Source organism: Grus americana, chromosome 16 (assembly GCF_028858705.1).
Source record: "Grus americana isolate bGruAme1 chromosome 16, bGruAme1.mat, whole genome shotgun sequence".
Taxonomy (NCBI): domain Eukaryota; kingdom Metazoa; phylum Chordata; class Aves; order Gruiformes; family Gruidae; genus Grus; species Grus americana.
Genome location: NC_072867.1, coordinates 2,040,727 through 2,059,676, shown reverse-complemented (window position 1 = coordinate 2,059,676; position 18,950 = coordinate 2,040,727). Strand labels below are relative to the sequence as shown.

The window sequence follows — 18,950 nt, the reverse complement described above, 5'->3', positions numbered from 1 at the left end:
CCTGGTCTTAAACACTTCCAATAAGTAATATATTCCAAGGGTGGAAACAAATCAGAAGCTGAATGCTCCTCTAACTGCATCTAAATATTCCGGACCTCTCCAGGTTACAAAAGTTGGCCAAGAACAATCTGGTCAAAGACCAAAGCACCTCTCAGGTCCAACCAAACCAAGAACACCACAAGAATTTACCCATGTAGAGTCCAGAGCACCTTGGTATTGAACCCATCTGGTCAGCTTCCGTTGCTGGAAACACGCCCAAAAGTGAAACACAACCTCAAAGCATACACAGTAAAGTTAAACATCCCAGCGTACTTTCCACACCCACCCCTAACTCAGAGAAATTAGGTGTGCATATGAATGCATTCCCAGACCTCCTTGTTTGGGAGACTTCAAGTTGCTTTCCCTTCAACACCCTTCATCCCTACCAGCCTCACCCCCACAGTCCCAGCAAGGTCAGTCTGGCAGCAAAGGAGGAGCACTGGGGAGCAAAAAAATGCATTTAGCAAAATACAGAATTTAATAGTCTTGCTTGGAAACCATGTTAAAATTTCAACTTTTACTGCCCAAAGCAAATGGGAACATTTAGTCCCGGTGTCTTGAAGTCAACTTGAAATTCACGTGCATGTCTGACATCGCCGGGTGAGGAGCGTGCCTGTTACCCAGCCTTGCTGCATCTTGTTTGAGCTCAGTCTCTAATTGTCATGCAGAAAGGGACTGAGCCTTCCAGGTAACCTGGTGTTAATTTCACTGCGGGGCGGAGGAGAGGATGGAGACAGGTAATGAATGAGCAAAAGTGATTGATTCCTGTCTCAGTGTCAGGACACTGAACGGCTGTTTGTCAAGAAACAAGAAAATGTCACTGGGATTTGTAAGCGCTTGTAACTATTACATAAAGCACTTTGACTAAGAATCACATAAGATAACTTTCCGAGACTGCTGCTTTGAGAGTGTGTTAATACAACCACTGGCTCTTCTTGACATTTCTGCAAACAACTTATAAATATTCTATGGGAGCGGCTGCTCCTGCTGCTGCTGTTGTTGCGGTTTGAATGGAAATACCGGGGGAGAAAAGAGCAGCTCTGCCCTTATTTAGCAAGCATGCAGCTAAATAAGAGTCCTCAGTCAGCCCACTCCAGGGCTTTGCTCCAGCGAAAACAAAAAGCAGTCAAACCTCCTGCCCTTCTCCTGCTGAAGAAGAAGCTCGGATGTGTGTGAAGACCCAGCACAGTCTCCTACTGCCAGCCCCTCCGCACCCCGCTGGGCGCCGGGAAAGAGGTTAAATGACTCGCCCGGGGTCTCACATTGTGTTTGTGACACTGCTGGGAATTGCAGCTCAGCCAGAGCTGTCTCTGTTGCTTTACCCCAAAGCCCAGAGGAACACAGAGTTCCTCAAGCAGGGCAAGGCAGCCACAGGGAGGCTGATGTCTGAGGGTCTGGGGGGGCAGGTCCGTGTGTATTTGGGGACCGTCTGCGGTAGGTGCTGTGAAAGAAACATGCCGTGCCACTCCTCCCAGACATTCACACGCTAGTGCATAAGGTGCCTTCTGCTCGTGGGCAGCAGGGAGGATCCCTGGCCCGTTGGGGCGATGGGAGGGAACACGCAGCAGACCGGGTGCGAGATGCTGCTGTGCCCCTGGGCCATGTCAGCTGTCCATGCCATGAAGCTCCTGGTCCTTCTCTAGAGGTGCTAGACCAAACTGCACTAGAGAGGATTGTGCAGAAAGCAGAGCAGGATCTTACAGCTCAGGCAGCAGCAGACACACATGCAGTGAGTTGCAGGAGTGGTGGTTTACACTGACCACAACCAGCGAATAGGTGCAGCTTCACTGTTGTAAAATGTTAGCTACCCACTCACATGGAAAAGTCCAGCACTCCCTCCTCATACCAGAGTTCTGCAGTCATTCCCTTTCTGCTCTAAAACCAAGCAATAATACTAAAAACCAGCCACAGAACAACAAATGCAAGTAGGAGCCAGCCACAACCACAGCACCAGAAAGGAGCTGAGCCATGAGCAAACCACTGCCAGCAGACTCGACCCACAAATAAACCACTGCAGATGGACCCTGACACAAGTAAACCATTGCAGATGGAGCCACCCACAACCGAAACGCTGTGAAGGAGCCCAGCCCGTGACTCATCCCAGCTAGCGCGCCTGTGTTGGTGCCATGTGGAGTGCGGCAGCCTATCAAAAGCTATGATTTCATCCCAAAAGATGTTACTGTTTTTATGCTTGATGACAGCTGGGCCTTTTTGGTACCTGCTGACCTAGAACAAGTCTCTCAAACTGTACTGAAGGTGGGTCATATCAAGATTTGAAGTGCCTCGTTGTTTAGTGAGTGGGCAGTATATACCTTTATTTTCATCGTGCCTCTCTTTGCCAAGTCTCCATTATCCCTATTTATAGATGCCCTGGGAAGCGATTCCATTGTCTCACCTGCCTCAGCATTTCCCCATGCGGTGCCCTAGTTACGGCACAAATCAAGGGGTCTCTAATTAGTGTTTCTGTCCCTAGCCGGATTCAAATGTTTGGGCTTGGCTTTATAGGGAAGGTTTCTGCATAATTTCACAGATTCCTTGCCCTCACCATGGTTGTACTCCAAGTTCATGCTACCTCCAGAGCTTCCCATGAGCAACTGAGACACCATGGTCCAATATCACCCCTAAGAAACCTTTGCGCCTCTTGCCTGCTCTCTGGTTTCCTGCCCACTCCCATCTCTCAATGACTCTGTTTTTTTTTTTTTATCCTTTTCTGATTTTGAGAAGGAGGCAGAACAACAATAGCTCTTCTCCCTCACTGTCTAATGATAGGGAACTAATCCAGAAACACAGCTTCAAATCAGAAAACCTCCCAGCCTTTATTATTTTTATGCATCGTGTTTGTTTGTAGCAAAACTCAACAGCTCAGATAATCTTCTCTGCGTCAGAGCAGAGACAATTGGAAACACCACTTGCTCACAAGGTTTAGGAGATCCTGTTCAGGAGCAGAGATCTCAGCCCGGTGGAGTCACAGGCAGCTGGGCATTTACCCCACGATCTTCGATGAGCTACTGGGGAAGGATGGGGCAGAGATGCCATCTGCCCGCAGCCCAGGGCCACGGTTACAAGCAGGTACTTGTCCTCACAGACAGGTGACTGCAGGCACTGCTGCCAGAAGCAGGTTCCAGTCCCTGACACAGCATTGCCAGCTCTCAGCGCTGTCCTGGGTCGTGTGAGATTTGGTGTTTCTCTGATGGTTCCCCGACTCAGAGGAGGAGTGGGGAGACTTCAGCCTCAGGTGAGAAAAGCTTGGAAACGTGGTCTCCAAAACCGGTATGCAGCTAAGCAGAACTCAGATGAGCTTCATTAAGCAGCCCCATGTATTTAAGCTGATTTCAGTTTGGAGACCTGAGTAATATTTTTCTAGCTGTTGTAGAGTCACAGAGCTGCTGTCTGGAGAAGCAGCTTGGAACTGGGAGTCCCCTGTCCCAGGGGAAGGGCAGGAGAGGCAAAGGCAACTTGCATGTCCTCTCACATCCAGTGAAAGAGGGGCAAGAGGGGAGGAAAGCAGCTGTCACAAACACATTCGAGGCAACTGTACACTCCTAAAGTCTGAAGCCAAGAGAGACCGCTAGCTCTGCCTGAGCTTGTCTCCCTCAGGGCATTGCACTTCTAGATCCGCTGCATGCAGCAAAATGACTGATCCTGAAACACCATTGGGAACGCAATCTGCTATCTGCAGCAGGCAGAGAACAAAGCTAACGAGGTCCAGTGCTTGGCCATGGTCAGCTTTGGCTGGTCTCGTCCTGCCCCAGCCTCTCCTGCCCATCTGACGGCGTGTTTCCAGCAAGGCTGATTCAGCAGCTGTAGCAACGAGGTTTAGACCCAGCCCTGTGAAGGACTTTCAATGCACAGACCCAGACTGTTCACCTTTTGAAGGCTTGGAGGGGCCCTCACAGGGAAAGTGAGGAGTCCTCAGGAGACCACAGCTTACACTAGAACTGCTTGAGCTACATGTGTCAGAGCAGCTCAGTCCTTTCCAATCAACATCTAGGATTTCTTATGAATCAGGGTGTTAGTGGGGTTTCTTTCACATTGCATTACCCCTCTCTTCCTCCCTGGCTTTGAAAAGATCTTGCTGATGGAAGTGGCGTCAAAGCCACAGCATCCCTGTATAAAGTTTTGATCTCAGTGAATCACAGTTATATATTAAGCTTTCAAAACCAGTTTGATGATATTACTTTTACATAAAATGTGTCCATGTCAGATGTTGCAACTTGGCAGCATGGTAGACAGAGATGGGGACCTCTGGAGTGAGGCTCACCATAGCTGTGCCAGGCACCTCATTTAGGATGGGACAACATGCTTTTGGACTCCGCTTCCCCATCCATAGGCAGAGGTACAGTCCCATCTCCCTGCCCTCTGCAGAGTTTGGGAAGATGGAGAGAGGGGGCAGAGGATGAGTACACTTCACATGTTACCATTACAAGGAGGGGTATAATCATCTCCTTTGCTAGCTTGGAGCCTGGCGGTGCTTACAGCTGGACCTGAAAACCTGGAAAAATTGTTTCCATTTTGGTACTACTGTTCCTGCTTGTTGCAGGGACAAGTGTGGATCTGGGGAGGCAAATGTTGTCATTGAAGCAAGCATGAACACAATGTCTTTCCACCACTGCTTGAAGGTCTGTGTTGTTACTGCATCTTCAGTAGCGGGCACTGCATTACCAAGGGTCTGCATGTTGACAATGCGTAGGGGACACTATGTGCTGAGTTGTGCAGCTCTGTGCTCCATGATGGTGAGTCCATTCTTCCCAGGACAGCCTGGACTGCATCCCTCATCCATCCAGAGCCCTTCTGGCTTTGCTCGGTTTATTTGATTTCACTCCTGGCATCAAGTATGTGAGCAGAAAATTGACCGTGACTTGCACAGCGAGAAAGGAAGAGAGAGAAAGTTTCATGAGATGGGGAACAGTCAACAATGTCCTGAGCCCTGCTGGGTAAATCCCATTTAACTCAGTGACATGTGAGTGTAAAATACGTCTAGGAATATCTGGAAGATTTGTGCCAACCCCAGCAAAGCACAAAGCAGAAGCGAAACAGCCTTCCTTTGAAGTCCTTAAACTCTCCCTACCCTCATCAATACCAGAGCTCTCCCTTTGCCTCTTCCAGCCTCCTACAGGTGTTCCTGCTGTCCACTGCATCCCCTTCGTCAATAATTTGTCATTCAAATGGCCTTCTAATGCCTGTAAACACAGAAATTGGCATCTGGACAGCAGGAAATCTAGGAAATTAGCACAAGGGACTCTTCTGGGCTTGTGGCCAATATATAGTCCTAGGAGCCACTGAAAGCACAGCAGAGTCAAGCTCTAGAAAGCAGGAAGAGTGTCACTGGGTTGGCATAAAGCGACTCCTAGACCATTCAGGATAAGTGACAGTAATTCGCCAGTCTGCTTTGTGTTAACCACGGGGACCATCAAAGCCAAACTCCCTGTGATGCTGATTTGGGCACGGACAAGCCCAGATCTCAGCTCTGTTCAGGGTCCATTTAGTTGCTGTGGGGAAATGTCATGACATACAGCTGTTCTCTTCTTTTTTTTTTATTTTCCTTTTTCTCAGTTTCATCCTGGTTTTTTGCCACGTCGTCTGGTTTCTTCATGGCCCTACAGCTGTGGGCACTGGTCTGAGCATTTTGACCACAAGACTCACCAACTACTGTACAAGGGAGACACGCGGTGTGCCCTGAGACTATGACCAAAATGGGAATTTCCACAGCAGCCCATCACAGCATCCAGCAATTCTCCTTCTGTCTTTTCTATGGGCTTTGGAGTGGTGCTGACCCCATGGCCAAGTCAGGATGAGCTGCTCTCTGCTACTGTGCTTCAGCTTCAGGTTTGAAGCCCTCAAGAGTTTCAATGATGCTTTTGGATGAGTGGGAGAGGACAGGGCCTGCTTTGGGCAGGCAGGACCTCGGAAAATCCTTCAAGACTGGCGTACAGGGGACAGATCCTAGCAAGTGTAGCAGAAAGCAGCTAGTAATGAACTGATCACTCGTGTGTGGGGATAAGTATGCACACAAACTGGACATGCATCAGGATTGTCAAGGCTGTCTAGCTTACCAAGGCACTTAGGAATCCCAGCACTGACTTCTTGTTTCATCCTTTGGGCAGGACAATGTATTTGCACCAAAACATGCCTGGTTCCTCTGCAGAGGCTGATGCTGGTCATGGAGCTGGGATGGCAGCAGTCAGTTCTGCTGGGATCCCAGGGCTGTACTGCACAGCATCTCCTGCCCAGCGATACAGCTGGTACTGACAGCTCGGTCCCCATCTCACTGCCACGAGTGAGCTGTCCACTCGTACGGGTCTATGCCACATCTTTTTGGCAGCCCCAGTGATGGGTTTGGAGGAGACAGGTCACAAATGCAACTGTTTAGGCATTGCCCTCCCCATGATTCACACAGGTGGAAACTGGCTGTGGCAGAAGTAGAAAGTACCTAGCTACCCCCCATGAAGTTGTTGCAGGTGGGCCTCACACACTGCCACGCTGGCTGCCCAACTTGCAGCATCACAGTCTCTCTGGGACGTGAGCTATCCAAGCATCCTCCCCTGCTTCTTCCCATCGTCACTGTTCCCTTCTCATGAACCATCAAGCCTAGAGCAAGGCTGGCACTAAGTCGTGGCCCTGCTGATGTCCTTCACTCCTGGCTTGCAATGGTCCCTCCCTCCTCCACGTATGGTTGTTCTGTGAAGCTGAGCACCAGTGCCAGTGCTGTGAAACCCAATGGTGGCCAGTGCAGCCTGGAGACCCTCAGCCTGCCTTGCACACATAGTCCTCTAGTACCTGTCCCCAGGACCTTGGTACACCCATGACACTGCTCTTGCTCTCCTCTGGCCTACAATACATGCTACCTGCATGTGACAGGCTGGTCTTGCATGCATAGACCTCAATACCTCAACAGTCTCCCTGAAGAGAGGAGCACAGAAGAAAATCTATAGTTTGATAAGGAAAAACAACCTCTTGGGAAACTCTGCACAACCCTGCCACAACCTGGAGTACATGCAGAGTGCACGGGGGGGCTGTCTGCAGTACAAGGAGTACACAGCTAGATGTAGGCACGTGCTTTATGGCCCACCGTGTGCTATGGGGGCACCCAGACATCAATGGTTTTATTTTCGTAGCATCCCAAGGTCAGAGATGGGGGTCATACAGAAGATGAAGTCACTTGCACAGTGACTCCATGAAACCCTGGTGGCACAGCCAGGAATGGACACCAGCCCTCCAGCACAGCCAGCCTGAGCTGCAAGGCCAGGAGCTGTGTTTTGGGAGATATGCCCTCTTTCATAAATCCAAGCCTGAGTGCTGATCCACTCTGGAACTACCTTCTGGTTCATTAATCACAGAGCTGAGCCTAGTTATCTGTGCCTATTAGAAGAAAAATTACCCTGCCCGACTTCTTGGGACTGCTTACTAATGTTCCTCTACCTGCAAGCTGGAGTCCTCAGCTCCAACGGGCTGGGCTAATATTTCCTGCTATTCTGAGCATCCTGAAATATGAATGATGTTGGGCGAATGCGTGGAACAGTTTGAAGGGAACCAGGAGCATTAGCAGAGCATGTTTCATGCAAGGAAACCCTTTGTTGGCACCAGTTAAGGATTGCATAACCATGTCGAGTATGTCTTATTTATTACTGCCGTGCTAAATGCTTAGCCTGCCTTCAGATCACGGATTACTCAACATCCTTTTAATTTTTCAGCTTTTTAGCTGGTTAGTGTACTTCACCCCTTGCAGATGACAACCATTTAGGAAAAAGAAATCTTTATTTTATATTTTTTTGTATACTTGTACACAAGTAAAATAAAATGCATATCTATATATACTGCAATCTTGTGAAGGAAAAGGTAGCATTCTTTAACAAATGCTACCCGTAAACATGGTGTGATGGAATGAATACGGAAAAACTGCAATATTCATAAACATAGGATTAAAACAGCATCAAATTCATTACCTCTGCAAATGGGAACCTGCAATATTGTTCAGTGTGATGTCAAGTTACAAACAGATTTTAGACATTCTTTTCAGAGCATTTCTTACACTTTTTTTTTTTTTCTGTAATTAAACCTTATTTCTTTACCATCTGCTGTAGCAAAAGCTGCTTTGTGGGCAAGTGCAGTTCCGAAGACCAAAGGTATAATTCACAGGTTTCAGGACAAATAAATTATGTACATCTTGGTGTTTGTCTTTTTTGTTTGTTTTTTTGTTTTGTTTTTGTTTTTATAAAGGCATCCAGTTAACTTTTGTGTAACAAAGCTTTCTCAGGGTGGATGGTAGTTTTGCTTTTGTTTGCAACATTTATGGAGGTCAGCAAAAGTCTACTATTAAAGTGTCATCAACCCAGGAAAAGAGTTAATTTTAGCAGAATAACAGTAAGCTCCACACCAAGGGGGGGATCAAAAGGCTTAGGCTGAGCTGTAACGTGGAGCTGTTTCCTTGCTGGGTGAGGCGGCACTGGGCCTTTGATTTGTTCTTTTTAGAGCAGCCCTGCCTCTTTTTGGTTGGGACTGTGGAAGGTTCAATAGGCTCTAGAAATTCTGGTTTCAACTTGGTCAATGGAGGGTCTACAATGCTGGGGAAGGTCCCAAAGGGGGAATCGTTTATCTGCTTGTTGCTGCCATTTTTGGAAGGGTCCGTCTCAACGTACTTGGTTTTGGACATGTTCTCCTTATCCTTGAGAGGGTTGTTGGAGGATGGCCGGCTGCTGTGGGAAGAAGGACCTGCCTTGCCTTTAGCTTCATAAATAAAAGACTTATCTGTTTCTGGCTGGCAGCACTTCGAGGAGCCATCGTGGGAACCGAGAGGGGGGACCCCGGTTGGCAGTTTACCAGATCTGGTCTTAGTGCTAAAAACGCTTGTTCGTATCTGGTTGAAGGAGTCGACGCATCCTTCCAAGTCGGCGCTCTGCAGCCTTTTGAGGTCTCTCCCTGCCAAGCGGGGGGGAAGGTGGCACTCCAGCTCTGAAGATGATCCTTTAAACTGCTTAAACCAATTCCAGAGAGACCGAGCCTGGCAGTCACAGATCCACTGGTTGCCATTCAAGCGCAGGTACTGGAGGGACACCAGGGGAGCCATCGTTTCCCCTGTGAGGACGGTCAGGTTGTTGTTAAACAGATACAAGGTCATCACTTTCCCAAGGTCATGAAAAGACCGGCGGTGAACCAGACTGACCCTGTTCTGGTGCAGAAGCAGCCGGTCGAGGTTGATTAGCCCTCGAAAGACATTCTCTGACAAGCTCTTGATTTTGTTACCATGCAAAAACAGGTACGTGAGGTTTGCGAGATCTATGAAGGTGTCATCCAGCAGGTTCTGAAGATTATTATCCTGAAGGTAGAGATATTGCAAGGAGAACAGCCCTCGAAAAAGCCCTGTAGAGAGCTCCAGGAGCCCACAGCGATCCAGGTGTAAGGTGTGGAGGTGAACAAGACCCCGGAAAGTGACAGGGTTGATAGATTTCAGGTTCGTGTTGTCACTGAGATCTAACTCCTCCAGTTTGTTGAGCCCATAGAAGGCTCCAGGCTCAATGAGGCTGATGTTGTTGGAGTGGATCCAAAGAATCGTCATGTTGCGGCAGGAGGTGAAGCTGGTGGACCTCACAAGGGTTATCTTGTTGTTGTGCAAGAAGATGCGCTGGCTCTGGATGGGTATCTCAGTGGGGATTGCTGTTAGTCCTTGCTGCTGACAACTTATTGTAATCTTCGGTTCACTGTAGCATACACACGCCCCGGGGCAAGACTCCACTTCTGACTGGATGTTCAAGCAAAGCACCAAAATCAGCAGTTTGCTTCCTAAAGGATAACAAAAATAGTATGCAAATTAGCCAGGGTCATGGGAGAGCGCTTTTCTTTGCAACTAATAGATGAGCCTGAAAATCACCCTTCTAAGTGCGTTGCCGCTAACCACAAACAACATATGCCAGGGGAGCCAAACAATTAAAATGCAGAATTAAAAATGCTCTACCACACAACACAATAGCTAAAATCAATATACCCTTATAGTGACAAAGTCTGAGAAACTCCTCAGCCCTTCACACTTGGGAGGCCTCTGACTGTGGTGGTGAAAGAGAAATATTGTCATCATGTGTTTGCATTGTGGGTCCTGGATGCACATCTAACATCAGCCCTGTTCCAAAGAGCTTACCTCTGAGCAAAGGGGATGTCTTCTGGGGGACCATTTGTCTCTGCCACGGGCACATTTAGCACAGCTCAGCCTATGGGAAAGCATCTGCCCAGCTGTGGCTGATGTCTGCAGCCACAGCGTTGTACTAGGCAGCTCTGCGTCCCATTCCAGCAGTGCCACCAGCTCCTTGCTTTTCAGGATCATTGAACAACTCTCCAAAACAAGCAGGTGTCCCCAGATTGCTCTCAAAATGTAAGATGGGAATGTGGGTTTTGTGAATTTCCATGAACACTTTTGGACTGATCTGGTCTTCCCGTAAGAAATAACTGTGAGAGATTCCCAGAATAACTTAGAGGTCAGACCTGCCTCTAGAGGTCTCAGGGCCAAAAGCATCCTTTCCTTCTCTTGGTCAAACCTTTACGCCACATATTCTTGCTTCCCTTCCTCTCTCCCTTTTTTTTTTCCTTTGAATCTGTGCAGCCACCAAGGAACTGGAGAAACCAGCACATTTTTGCACAGAGGCCAGTGTTGTTTCTGGAGGAAATCACGTGCAATGCTTGATTCAGGGATTCCTCAAAGTTTGCAAGGCAGAAGTACATTTAATGTATTCCAAGCATGCAGGCAGCCCACTGGGGTTGCTCCTGAGAGGAACATTTTTTCATGGTGAGGACCACTCATTTCCCCAGGAGCTGGGCTGCAGAGGAATCACAAGGAAGCATTTTGGTTTACCAAATTCACCAGCCCCAGCTGGGATGCTGGAAAGGGCCTGGAGGATGGGCAGGGGCTGTGCAGCCATCATTATCTTCTGAAAGGGAACCTGGGGGGGGAGGTCAGCGTGAACCTCCGGCTGAGCGACCTGCAGAGAGACATGCTGTTTCCTACCCATGGTGGGGAAGGCGGGGAAGAGAGGCAGTTTCAGCAGTGCTTCACCAGCAATTAGCAGCAAGCAATTAGAATGCTTCCTCTAAACCGCATACGGGAGCTAAAATGAATGGGCAGGAACTGTATCAGTGGGAGGCTCCGTTTGTGAAATGGCACGTGCGAGCAGGGACACGTGTGTCTCCTTCCCAGCTCATCACAGCACCGCTGGCAAAAAGACACGTTCCTCCCCATTGCTGGGGATCTCCAGCCCGGGGACAAACAGCAGCTTTCCCTCTTCGCTGTTGTGGGCGGATTTTCTTCTTCCTTGAAAGACTGAATGTTGATGCCTCATTACACCTTAAGGTAAAATAGCAGAGTTCAAAAAGTCAGGCAGAAAAGGACAATGATGCTGAACGGGATAAACTGGGGAGACTGGAGAGAGCCCGGTCGCATCCAGCCACGCGTGCACGGTGAAGCAGGCTGGCTCCCGCGGGGCCAAATCCTGGAGAGAGCGGCTGCATCTCACAGAAAAGCCTGAAAGGCGAACGCATTGCTAACGAAATCACACCATCTCTGCATCGAAGTAGCAACTTCAAACTCCAACAAGAAAGGATTAAATCATACGGAAATCTCACCAAACTGTTCACTGAAGCAATAACAAATGTATTGGAGAAGCCAAGGCGGGAAAGTCACTTTTCTGCAATAACAGGCTAGAATCCCAGGCCTGAGTTTCAGTCCAGTCAAAATAATTCACCATGTGCAGCTAATAAATCTGTAGTGATCCAACAGTCCAATATAGGTGGGAGACTCCTATATATCATAGTTCACATAGGAGAAAAAATAACAGCTCAGCACGCAGAGATAATTTGAGCCTGATATTATTAGCTGCTCAGCATCCCTGGAAGGCAGTGTGTTGAGTACGGTATTATGACACATTCTGGCTGGCTTGTCATGTTTTGACATATCACGTCCCATTGTATGGAGCAAAGTAAGATGAGACAACTGAAATCTCCTGCTGGAGACATGTCACACCAAGAGGAGCCTCCTGGGAAATTAAAACAGTGCTGGCAACTCTCTGACCAGCACGATTCCTCTCCAGCTGATAATGAAAACCTGTGGCCAGAGAAATAGGACTTTCTGGAGCCTCTTTCTTCAGTTTCATGATTCAGATGATGGGGCCTGGGGTGGCACTGGAGCAATGGGATTCACCTTGCTACACAACACCACCCGCTCCAGAAAAACAGCTCTCGGACTGCAGACACCGGTGCAGGCTCCATGGCTCTTCCTAGCTGCTCCTCCCTGCCTTGGCAATACCGCAGGGGCTACAGCCTACTCGGGGAAAATCCAACCACAACCAGATGTATCCCACACGCCTTATAAATATGTGACATGCTCACAGCGGAGTGAATGCAAAGAACCATTCCCATGGGAGAGGAATCACAATGACAACACTGCTGTTCCAGCCCCAGCCAGAGAAGGCAAGTGCATAATAAATATCTGTACACACGGGGAGAGAAAGAGAGAACATGGAGCAGCCAGCAAAGAACATGCCATGCATATGAATACCTCCCTGCCCTGTGCCACCCCATCCTGACAGTTGTGCTCCTGCACCCTCTGGACCACTTGATTGCTTGTGCCCTGAGCGTGCACCACCAGCCCTTTGCTATGGACAGAGCTGCGGGGCTGGGCAGCAAGGTCCTGTCCCAGCTCCTGGGTGCATGCAGAGCTGGAGGCATGCTACGGCTTCTCCCCAGCACAGAGGAGCAGAAGGGAAGGGGCAAATCCTGCTTCACTCTGAACCATGGCTTTTCTCCTGCTGACGATGCCTCTGAGGCTGCCGGGAGCTGTGAGTCAGTGGCACTGATAGCCAGCTGCCAGTGGAGCAGCATAGGGAAATTAATTACAGGCAGGGCTAGCCTGTGTGCTTTAATTAGGGACCTGGTGTTCATGAGCTGCTCAGATTAGCTCCTTCCACCGGAGACAGTTACTGTCAATCATCCCTCAAAGCCTTTTTCCAGTTAGTTTCCTGCTGTGCAGCTCAACCATGTCCTGAGTGATCCATGACAAAGCTCAGCACTCAGCAGTCATCAGAAGGTCCTGGCCAGCGCAGGGCCTGAAGAAGTGCAGGAGTGGGTGCAGTCTACAGCCAGCCTTGGGAAGTCAAGGTGACCCTTTCTTCCTGAGCCAGACCAGAGGGACCATGCTTTGGCCTTCTCCTGCTCCTTCAACGGGCCTCTCCATCACTGGTGTTCAACCAGTAACTGTGCCTGGTGCTCAGCGTGTCCCAGACCACAGTGGTCACCAAGTGCCATGAGCCATCCAGAACTTGCACCAGAATAGTTTCATCCATCTAATTCCAGGCAAATATTACCTTCTTTTTTCTGACCAGTTGCCAAGTGACCACTTTAGGACAGGGGTGAGCACAAGGCAGGGTCCTGGGACAGGAAGGTTGCCAAGACCTGGCATCAAGCCATGTTAATGCAGCCACACAGTTTTAGGATGGTTTGAAGCGCAGCAGAGCTTGTTCCTTTCTGCCTGGAATTACCATATTTTCAGGTAATCTCTTACTCCAGCCCAAGCCCTGCAAGACCAAGACAGGCCAACGGTATCACTGCCCTGTGCCCCCAGGCTGGAGCCCAGCAGTTGGAAGAAGGCACCTGTTCTAGGGCCCAATGTCATGATGCAAAGTGCAGACCCAACCCCCTTTATGCTGAGGTGAGCACCACAGCATGGTGTGGAGCACTGAGCTGAGCACCACAGCGTGGTGTGGAGCATTGGGCAGCTCGGTGCTGCCCTGAGCAGAAAGGTCAAAGCTCTGGTTGAGCGCAGATGAAAAGAATCCAGATGACCTGGGCAGAAAGAGCCCAGCTACTCCACAGTCTGGCTGGCACAGGCAAATGCCGTCGTTTGTTTTCCTGGAGTCCTGGGTTCATCTCTGGCTATAGGGTCCTTCCTTTTCCAGGAAAAACACACCCTGTGGTTAGGCCAGAAGTACAGGAGATATTCACTGGTGTCACAGGGAGGAGGGAGGTCAGAAGGTCCACTGTGTGCCCGTTCCCAGAAATACATGCCAAGCCCAGCTCCCAGTGGGGAACTACAGCATCCTTCCCTTGACCTGCCAAATAAATCCATCCTGCGTACACAGCGTGCTCCCACCACCGCTGACACCGGAGCCTCCACCACCTGCAGGACTCAACCTTAGTGCCCATCCCTGAGGAAGAGGTCTTGGCGTGACATCCATTCCCTCTTCTCTTAGACAAGAAGCCATTCCTACCCCTTCCAGAACGTGATTAAAACTTTGCTGGATAGTTCCAGTCAAAAGCAAAAGATGGCAGAAAATCCAGTACCTGGAACCTTCAGTCCCTCCAAGACTTTGGCTTTGAGTTTAGCACTTGTTCCTCCAGAGCTTTCTTAAAAGCCAGAAACCTCCTTCAGTCAAACTGCCGCACTTCCCCTTTGCCATCTCAGAAGTGTTATGACTCATGGAACTGGGAAGCAATTAAAGTGGGTCCATTATCTGTCTTTCCGCTAGTCCCCTGTGCGATCGCATTGTCAAACATGGCAATTAGAAAGAAAAGGCTCCCGGGGCCTCTAATAGATGCTTTGCAAACTTTTTAAGAGGCCAAAGCAAAATGCAATTTTCTGCAGTTTGCAGAGCCGTGGCCTTTCTCTGCCGCTCTGCACTTGTCTCTATTGATTTGGAGATATTATAATGCGGCTTTCCTACAGTGGAGGGTCAATAATCATTTGAATTCTCTCCTGGTTGGACATAAAGGGAGTACTTTACGATACAAAGCCTTTTGCTGATGCACACAGCATTTTGCCTTTGTTTATAGGGAGACACTATAGCTGCCTAATTCCCTGTTCTGAACGGATGTTGTTTGAAATTCCCCACATGGCTTTGAAAGACACTCTGCAAAGCAGCTTCAGTGTCTCCTGCTTTGTCCTGTGGCCAAAGGTGTGTCTGTGCATGTGAGCGCGTGTGTGCCAAAAGGGAGAGGGCAACACTTTTATGCATTTCAAGTCAAAGGCGAATTGAGAGGTGAATGAGGAAGGAGGATGGGTTTGGAATAGTCTCATGCCAGGCTGGAGTTTCCCTCCCTTCTGCTGCCTCGTCCCTCCCTCTGCTGCGGAGAGGAAGGACGGTTCATGATGGTGCAGCTGGAGTGGCTTTAGGGTGAGAAGGAGAGGAGAGGAGTGATGCTCTGCCACCACACAAGCACCTGGGAGAAGCAACCAGTGTTACAGCTCTGGGAACTGCGGACCAGCCCGGGGCGGGTGCGAACAGAGCAGGTCTCAGCACACGTGCCCGCTGCCGTGCAGCATCCTCAGGCAGCCGCCTGGCAGCCAGCTGCGGCAGAAAATTTTGGGGCTGCTGCAGGTCCTGTGGCATACCTGCAGCTCTGTGGGGATTTGGGGTGTCAAGCACCCCTCTCAGTGGGGTGACTGGAGCAAGCTGACCGCAGCTCTGTGTCTGCTCCAGGGCACTGAATTTGTCCCCAGGCTCGGCTGACCAGGTCAGGTCCATCTCCAAGGGCCATTGCTGGAGCTCAGAGTCCCAGCTCACACCAAAACACCTACGCCTTGTTCCAGCGCTGAATCCCAGCTGCTTAAAAATAGGCGACTAATTCCCTTTTAGACACCCTTGAGGGTCTGAGACGCCGACAGGAACACCGGCAGATTTGACACAGCTCCTGTAGGAGACCTGCGCTCTTCCAGCAGCTGGAGCTGGGTGCGATATAAACGGCAGCAGGCAGCAATGTTTAGGCACCTGAACCCCACCCCTAACTGCTACAGGTACAGTCCCTGATCCCACATGCTCTGGGACTGCATCCACATCCATTACCTTTGGGACTGTGGTGCTTTTCACTCCCTTTGGCAGTACAGCCTCAGTCCTGCTCTTTGGTATATCCAGCTGCTACCCTGAATGAGACAGGATTTCAACAGAAAAAATACCATATGTGGTCAGAAATGAAAGGTCATTTCCGTAATGCATCCAGGCAGGGGATGGAGGCAATAGATGTGCCATTTCCTAACTTCTAGGTGTTCATCTTTTCCACCTAAATCATACTCCCTTAATGTGATTTTTGGACTTAATATTGCAGGGATATTTTTAAGGGAAGAAGGTAAAAGCAAGTTATATCATGTGCAATTCTTAGAATCCATCCTCAGAAATCTCCAGAGGGGTTTGAATGCTGATTTTTCAGCACCGCTTAGGGCTGAGCTACACGACTCATTACGTGAGCTGAGTGCAGCACAAACCTTAACCAGGGCAGCTCCATCCGTTCACGGGCATGTGCCAAAGCAGCTCCCGGACACCTGACGGTGCTCCCCATCCCTGCCAGGGGCTCTCCAAAGCTCCCAGCATTTTGGCAGCAGCCTCAGTTTAGCCTAACAACATTTGGGCAAGGTTATTATACTTTTGGTGGTTTGCCAGCATTTCCCTCAGCAACATCAGGGAGAGAAAGGAAAAGGTGATAGTTAACAGTTTATATTTCAGCCAATTTGAATACGAATTTGATGAGGAGCTGAAAAAAAAAGTCTCTTCTCTAGCCAGAGGGTTTTCCTCCTGCTGAATTCCAAAAGCTTGCTGCAAGCCATGGAGGTGTGAAAGACCCTCAAAGAAAAGGTCACGAGAAACCTTCATAGTGGAAAATATCAAGGGATTTAAATGCAGGAATCATTAGGTCCCTGTATAACAATAACACTAACATCAATTATTGTAGTCTAGTAATGCTCTGTGAGGCCAGGAAATGAGAAACAGAAAATCCCTCATTATAATACCAGAACATGAGAAGAGCTGCATGGAGTCAGACAAGGGCCCATTTGGGCTGGTCTGACACAGTGGTCAGGAGCAGATGTGGCTGGAAAGGCAATACTAAATGGTGTGAGCATTGCCCCAGCATCCTCTCCAAGCCCCGGGCAAACAGTGGCCCAGGGCCTGCCTGAGGCAGAATTTCCCTGTCTCCTTAACAGACCGTGAAACCTTCTTTCCTCTCTGTCAGGTCCAAGCCCTCGGTCACTGTACAAACGCTGCTCCGGACATTTTTGCTGTACTTCTCTGCATCATTTCCAGGTCCTCCGCACCGTAGGGGTGGGAGGACAATACTTGGGATGCAACTGCAGCATGGGCATATGCAGAGGTTTAGATGCCCTGCTCTGTCCCTTACAGCTCCTGCACTCTGCCTGCCATCGTTCAGCATCAAGCTGAGCTTTTCCGAGAGCCCTCCACAAAGTCCCCAAGATCACTTGGCAATAGCTCATTTAGAGCCCATCATTGTGTTTGCTTAGGTAAGGGTCTGGGCTGTTTGCCAGTGTACATTACTTTGTATTTATAAATGCTGAATTGCATCTGCCATCTAGTCTGTGGTTATGAATTTTACCGTGAAACCCCGTGCTGCAACAAATCATGTGCCCAAATATCCACTTTCCTTCAAGTAGAAATATTATCATAGTTCACAGTTGTGCCCAAATCTTAAAATGTAAGCTGATTGTAAGCAGTGACATCTTCCTGATCCAGCAGCCAAGCTGCAGCAGTAGTTCACAGAAATAAGGGCTTGGTAAGCCCTACCTATCAACACGTTAAAGATGCTCCTTAAAATGGTTTAAATAAAAAAGAGGAAAAATCTTTGCTTGCATCTTTGATATGAGGGTATTCTCTTTGACACTAAAAAGTTGATCTAGTTATCACGGTTTCCTATGGATAGGCATAGGAAAATCCTATGGATATCCTAGGCCATGCTTCAATGAGTGCTCTTGCCAGCTCTGCTCTGCCACCTCACCTGGTGGGACTCAGTCTCTGCCAATTCTATTAGCAGAGGCAGAATTTTCAGCTGTTCTCGTGTAAGATGTAATAAATATGTGTGTTTTCCATCTGTCCTGGTTCCAACTATCTATTGCATATCTGGAAGGGAAAACCTTATGACCTTAAAGTAAAAACATGGAGAATTCCTGTGGACGAGGTCTCTTACATGGGTTTATACCATTCAGTCCTGGGCCTGATACTGTTCAACTCTGGTCCTTGCCATGCAGATAGTGTGGGTCCCAGATGCTGCTGGCCCATCCAAACCCTCCCACTATTCCCTTTTTCCTCCTCTGAGGCGAGCTGGTTTCCCCACTGTACGCAGAAGTGCGTCCCCTTTCCGAACGTGACCATGAATAGTTGCTTAACACTGGAATCACCACGACCACGTTCAGCTCTCCCGGAGACGTAATGCAAAGTCTTGGCGTTGCCTTGCTCCTGGCCTTCTCTAGTATCCCCCCCACCAGCGTGACACCACAAAAGTCCCTGCACCACAGCTTTCCCCAGGCCAGTCTCATCGTCAGCCTCTGTACTCAGCAGAGCAGAGTGGGTTTGCAGGGATCTGGCTCTGAGCAGGTGAGTTTGACATGATAATGGTGCCAGTTAACAAATACAATAGCTGGAGGAGAGGCAAAAAGCTCATGCAGACATCCAATGGAGAGGACAGTCTGTGACAAAGGCAGAAGTCCAAGGCAAATATCTGATGTGGAAGTCAGATTGAGAGGCAAGAGGTCTGGGCAGAAAATGCCCGGTGCCCGAAGGGAAGGCGCATGGCCTGCAACAAGCACGTGGAGCACTGGTGGCACCCCGGGGAAAAATGAGCGTGAAGGGGGGAAAAGGAAGAGGATGGGCAGGAAGGCTGTAGGCTTGCTGCAGGACAGCCAGCAGAACAAGGGTAGACAGACATCCATGGCAGCCTGCAGGTACAAGGTGAAGTCTCCAAATCCACCTGTCGTGAATTCATCTTGGACAACCGCTCTGAATAACTTGTCATCCCAATTCACTACAATGAGCTGCAATGGTGCACTTACTGCAAAGCTGAGCTTGGCCAGACTGAGCACAGTGAGCTCCTTCCTCACAGCCTGGGAGAGATGTCACATCTGCATTCTTTCCAAGTCTCGGCCACCAATGGCCATGGTA

The 18,950-nt window shown here is 49.2% G+C and overlaps 1 protein-coding gene across 2 annotated transcripts in view; it reads right to left on the bottom strand.

Annotated features, from left to right (window-relative positions):
• Nucleotides 1-7,434: 7,434 nt before the first annotated feature.
• RTN4R (reticulon 4 receptor) overlaps nt 7,435-18,950 on the bottom strand; it is an 80,520-nt gene continuing 69,004 nt past the window's right edge. Inside the window, exon 2 of one of the 2 annotated variants that reach the window (XM_054844845.1) lies at nt 7,435-9,816. In XM_054844845.1, coding sequence (XP_054700820.1) covers nt 8,387-9,816 — 1,430 coding nt within the window. In that variant the 3' untranslated portion in view covers nt 7,435-8,386. The remainder of the gene's footprint in view (nt 9,817-18,950) is intronic. The other variant, XM_054844846.1, reaches the window with a different exon arrangement.